The sequence below is a fragment of the Durio zibethinus genome, chromosome 1 (genome assembly GCF_047325235.1).
Source record: "Durio zibethinus cultivar Kanyao isolate XHJ-2024 chromosome 1, ASM4732523v1, whole genome shotgun sequence".
Classification (NCBI taxonomy): Eukaryota; Viridiplantae; Streptophyta; class Magnoliopsida; order Malvales; family Malvaceae; genus Durio; species Durio zibethinus.
In genome coordinates, this window is record NC_143162.1 from 8,012,004 (window position 1) to 8,017,286 (window position 5,283).

The 5,283-nt window shown below is 34.9% G+C and overlaps 1 protein-coding gene across 2 annotated transcripts; it reads left to right on the forward strand.

Moving 5' to 3' along the window:
* Positions 1 to 2,553: 2,553 nt before the first annotated feature.
* On the forward strand, positions 2,554 to 4,883 carry LOC111311991 (uncharacterized). Of its 2 annotated transcripts, none has more exons than XM_022911891.2 (5): positions 2,554 to 3,228; positions 3,322 to 3,633; positions 3,717 to 4,023; positions 4,124 to 4,225; positions 4,315 to 4,883. In XM_022911891.2, exons 1-5 carry the CDS (start codon positions 2,875 to 2,877, stop codon positions 4,431 to 4,433), a joined length of 1,194 nt encoding a protein of 397 aa, XP_022767626.2. In that variant the 5' UTR covers positions 2,554 to 2,874; the 3' UTR covers positions 4,434 to 4,883. The 2 variants fall into 2 exon arrangements, with proteins under 2 accessions (XP_022767626.2, XP_089618148.1); XM_089762022.1 differs by having other exon boundaries at positions 2,650 to 3,228; positions 3,322 to 3,546.
* The last annotated feature ends 400 nt before the right edge of the window (positions 4,884 to 5,283 follow it).

Consider the following 5,283-nt stretch of genomic DNA (forward strand, 5'->3'; position numbering starts at 1 on the left):
AACAAAATTTGAAAATTAATAAAAATTTTATTTGAAATATAAAAAGATAATAAAGGTGTAATAATTATTTTAAGTTTAAAAATTTTATTTTTTTTCTTTTCTCTTCTTTTTCTCTCAATTTAGGGTAATCAAAAAATGAAAGAACGTGAGAAAGCAAGGGGCTAAGCATCCTCTCCACTTCCTTTATTTTAATTTATGTAAAATTCAAATAAAAAAATTTAAAAATTTTTTCATTTCATTTTTTTCCTCCCCTCTACGTACTCAAATTCAAACATAAACTAAGTTTGATTTGAATTTGAGTTACTTAAATAATTAATCAATTAAATTCAAATATTTTAATATTAATGCAATGACTCATAAGCTTATTAAATTGAGCTCTAATATAAAAAGCAAATTTTGGTCATATTTAAACCAACCTTCAAGCTTAAAGTTTTTTAAATAAGTTCAAACTTAAAACGAAATCAACTCAATTTAGCTTGATTACATGTCCCTAATAAAGTTAAGGTTTAAACTATTACTTAATTTTATTTGAATTCTCCCATTTTGCTCCGTATTTTTTCAAATAATTTCGGAAGCAAACATTTTTTTTTTCCGATTTGTTTTCATTTCTTTCGATTTCCTCCCATTTCCCATCCCATTAGAACATGGAACCAGGATATTAAAGATTCTGTAATCTTTAAACCCAACTGTTTACAATGCACCCAAGACCCAACTAGTTGTCCTTTTCTTTCATTTTCCTTGCTTGTAGTTTTCAATTGAATGTCTACTACAATTAGCATTGTGTGTTTCCATATTCATTAGCAGAAGGATGATGTTAAAAAAACAAGATCCAAATCGTAAAATTGGCCTCGAAAAGAATAGTTGGGAATAAAACATAACTCAAAGATGAAGTCTCCGTTTGTGAATGTGATCGTTCACAAACGAAACTTATAAACTCGGCTTGCATTTGTATGCTTAAAATTCAAGAATTCACAGTGCTATGCTATAATTGGAAGGAAAATAGAAGGAAATTACAATATATTTGCTCGATGCACTTTTGAGTTCAGTGAGAAGCAAATTAGTTGGAAATTGAGCTAGTACAATTGTCAAATCTGTAGAGAGAAGATAAGCACCAAAATTATTATTTGGGATGCATTTCCATTTATAATTTGATTATTTATCCTCAAATTATACGTGAATTACATGTGAGTGTTGATGACGTGATAGTCAAAGTGTAACTCGTTTTACCAACACACGTGTACCAAGCGGTAAAACATTACTATGATTCTTTAATGAATGGTAGCTGGAAATAAGATAATTCAACTTTCCTCGATCAAAGATAATTAAGTAAACGTTTTTAAATTTTGATTTTAATTAAATTAATTTAATTCGATTAATTATAAAGTAATCAATTAATAAATTAATTTTAATTAATTATTAACAATAATTTTTAAAAAAATAATTTTTAATTAATTCAATTCAAAAATTAAATTAATTAAAATTTTAATTGAAATATAATAAAATTAATATATAAAATTAAAAATATATAAAATTATTCATTTCAAGTTATTAAAATTTTTAATTTAATATTTGATATTTAAAAATTTTGTCAAATAATTTTTTTAATTTATTTTAAATGAAAAAAATTTAAAATAAAATAAAATATATTTTATTATTTAATTAATTAAAAAATTAATTGAATTAACTGAATCAATTTTAATTGATTAATTTTCAAAATAAAAAATATAATTTAATTAACAAAAATAAAATAAAATAATTTAATTAATTTAATTTTAAATAATTCAATTTTACTGTTCAAATGAACAGCATACAATTAGGGAAAGAATTGCGCTCTTTATTTGTCATTCATAAAACAACACATCACCATTCACCGATAAGCCTAAACCAATGGTTTGGCTTTAAAACCCTACAGGCCATAGGCTTGTTGTTATTACTCCAATTGTCTCAACCAGGCTGTGCTAAAGATCTTTTGCTGCACCCCAAACCGATCCGAACGCAGGCTTTAAACTGAAAACTCTGAAAATGGATATGTGCATGTTACTTATCGACCAAATAGGGATTCAATTATTGAACGGTTTTCAGTCCTTTGAATAAAAGAATTGAAGGGAGTAGTACTGTTTGTAACGTGAACTATGTGAATACCCAAAAAAAACTTATGGGTAAAGCAAGGGATCGTGTCCCTGAACTGCCAAGTGGACAGCATAGCCAGGACAAATGTCTGCTATGCCGGTGAACCATTGCCCCCACGTCGTGGCTAAGGCTCTTGGGACGTCAAGAACAACTTGCGAATTTGGGGTTTTTAAGACTCCAATGAAATAGAAAAAATGAAAAATATTGCTTAAATCTCAAACTTTAAAAAGAGAAAAAAATGGTGGCCCTGTCACATGCTGTCCAAGAGCTCTCTGTATTTCAATCGACCCCACTTACCTGGCTGCAACTCCTCCATGGACCCCCACAATATGGCAGGAGCGTGTTCATCACCATCCTTTTTAGGCGAGTCGAAGACTCAGTCCCGCTTTTTCTGCAGTCCTCTCTTTCTTGCTTTTTTTTTCGTCTCACTTCACGCGACATACACAAATCTCCATTCCACCTCCATTCCTCCTCTTCTCTTTTGCTCTCACAGCTTACTCGTTGACAGTTACTAATCTCTCCCTTTGGTTTGGTTACCTGTTATTATATTTTTTTTTTGCTTTTTTAGCTTTGGCTGGGCCCCTTACTCTGCCAGTGCCAGCAAAACCAACAGGGGTGCAACTGCTTCTTATTAAATCTTTAACCCATCGCTCTCTACTCATCAAATCTCCCTCCCTTTCCGTTCCCTTTGCTATTTGTTTCCTTGTTACCCTCCAGCTTCTTCTTTGGGTTTTTTTCATTGTTATGGCGGAGGTTTTAAACGACGGCGAGTTTTGGCTTCCTCCTCGATTTTTAACCGACGATGACTTAGTAATGGACGGGGGTAAGGCTAAGAACAATCCGAATAATCTTAAATATGGGTTTGGGTTAGATCTTGATGGGCCCAGTTCTTTGTTTCCTTACGAGTTTCCTAACCGGTTTGGGTCTTTGGGGTTCTCTCCTGATCTAAGTTCTCCTGTTGAGTCCGTGCTGGGTTCTATCGAAACGGAGAGTGACGAAGAAGATTATCTCGCTGGGTTAACTCGTCAAATGGCTCACACTACTCTTGAAGAGGATTTTCGCCGAAACGACCGCGCGTTTGCCTCTGAAAACCCCAAGGTCCGTTGAAGCACTAAACACGAAACTTCTCCACTAAGTTTTTGATTCTAGGATTATTTCCTATTTTAATTTCATTTTTGTTTTAATTTTTAGGGTTGGGTCTTGTCCAGTTCGCCGCAATCGACCCTATGTGCGTTAAGGAGCGGTTGCGGTTGCAAGCAAGGATCTAGCCGTGGAAGCACAAACTGTCAATCTCGAGTTTCATCATCACTGGGAACATGGGATCTACTGTATGCGGCAGCAGGGGAAGTAGCAAGGAAGCGAATGAATGAAGAATCATACTGTGGGTTGAACAACAGAGGCCTCTTGGATCCACCAGTAAGAAAACCCTGTCCAAACCTCAATGTTTCTGGCTTTTATCCTCCTCACCAGTCACTTTCTCACCAGAAGTTGCAGGAAACTCAAGTAAAAAACCTCAAGACAGAGCTAAAAATGTTTTGTTTAGATTGTTCCTTTTTCCTGTAGGGTATTAATTTTGTTGGTTGCAGGTTCAGCAACTGAAGCAACAACAGCTAATGAAACAACAAAGCGCATCGGTTTGGGGAGGACAGAAGCAGCAGCTGCATCACCATGTGGTCCAAAACAGAGGGAGGAATAGTAATAGTATTAGTAATAGGCCTTTGGGTTTGTCCCCATCTGCATGGCCCCCTCTACAGCAGCAACCCCAGCCGCAAAACGGGTCCGGTATGCGGGCTGTTTTCTTGGGCAACCCTACTGGTAGAAAGGAATGTGCTGGAACCGGTGTCTTCTTGCCTCGCCGTAGTGGTACCTCTTCTGAACCCCGCAAGAAGCCAGGTCCGTACCTATTTTCTTTTTGTTGTTTTCTTAAAATGTATTGCTTTCGTTCATTTTCCTCGATCTGATTTTCATTTTTTGATCCATGTTATTTCTGCAGCTTGTTCTACGGTCTTGCTTCCAGCTAGAGTGGTTCAGGCCTTGAACTTGAATCTTGATGAGATTGGTGCTCAACCCCGGCTTCATTTCGCTGCTGATAGTGGTTAAACTCTTATTTTTTTGCAATCTAAATTGAATTTCTATGAAGTATTATTTATTTATTTGGTTTTTGACTTAGATTTGCATTTGCAGATGCTGCTTTGAGGCTTAGAAGTGGTGGAAATGTCTTTGCAAACCAGAAGCAGCGCAATTTTAGGCCACAGCAAGGAATCAGCAATGATGTCCGGTTACCTCAGGAGTGGACATATTGACCCAACTTTGCTTCTGATTGTTGACTGATTCTGTTGGGTTTTTTTTTTTTTTGGGAGTTTTAGCAAATGGGGGAGGAATTTTAAGTTCAGAAGCAAGAAAGTGGAAGTTGTTAGATTGTTTGTTATAGGGAAATAGTAGTGTAGGGTTATAGGTTTTAAGGAGAAAGAAAATGTGGGTTATTATTAAGAAAATGAAAATGAAATGGGTTTTTGGGTTAGGCCTAGGATAAAATAAACTAGTTTCAGGAAAAAGTGAATGGTGTATAGCGCAGCCAGCAGCTTTTGTTCAATTTGGTTGGGCTGGAGGAAAAAACAGTCAGTTTGGGGGAAATATACAAAAGGGTTTACTCTTTTGTAATCTGGGATTTGGGTCAATAAGTTTTGAATTTTGTTGAAAATGAAATGTTAATGGAATGAATGGGGTTACAATATCCCCCATCTTTTGCAGAACATGACTCTTTGGCGCATGGGTGATCTGATTAAATTTATTATTACTGTCTTTCTGATCTTGTTAGAATTTTACCCTTCCAACCTGTCAAACCCATATTAAAAATTAAAAATAATATTTCATTTAAAATTAAAACAAAAGTTGTGAAAACGAAACTTAAAAGGATGTGTATACGGGAAAAATGTTGAATTTTCTTTAGGAGGGAAGCGCACATGATATTGGCAGTAGCTGTTGGTGAGTAGGATGGGAGTGGACCAAAGCTTAAGTTTACTTGCACGTGTCAAACATTAAGGTTACCTTCTATGCTTTGCGATCTTTTCGTATCCTTTCTCTTTGTTGAAGGAAGTAGAGATTGTTTCTTGCTTTTAATTTTTACCCTTCCTGGAACTCGTCTATCCATTC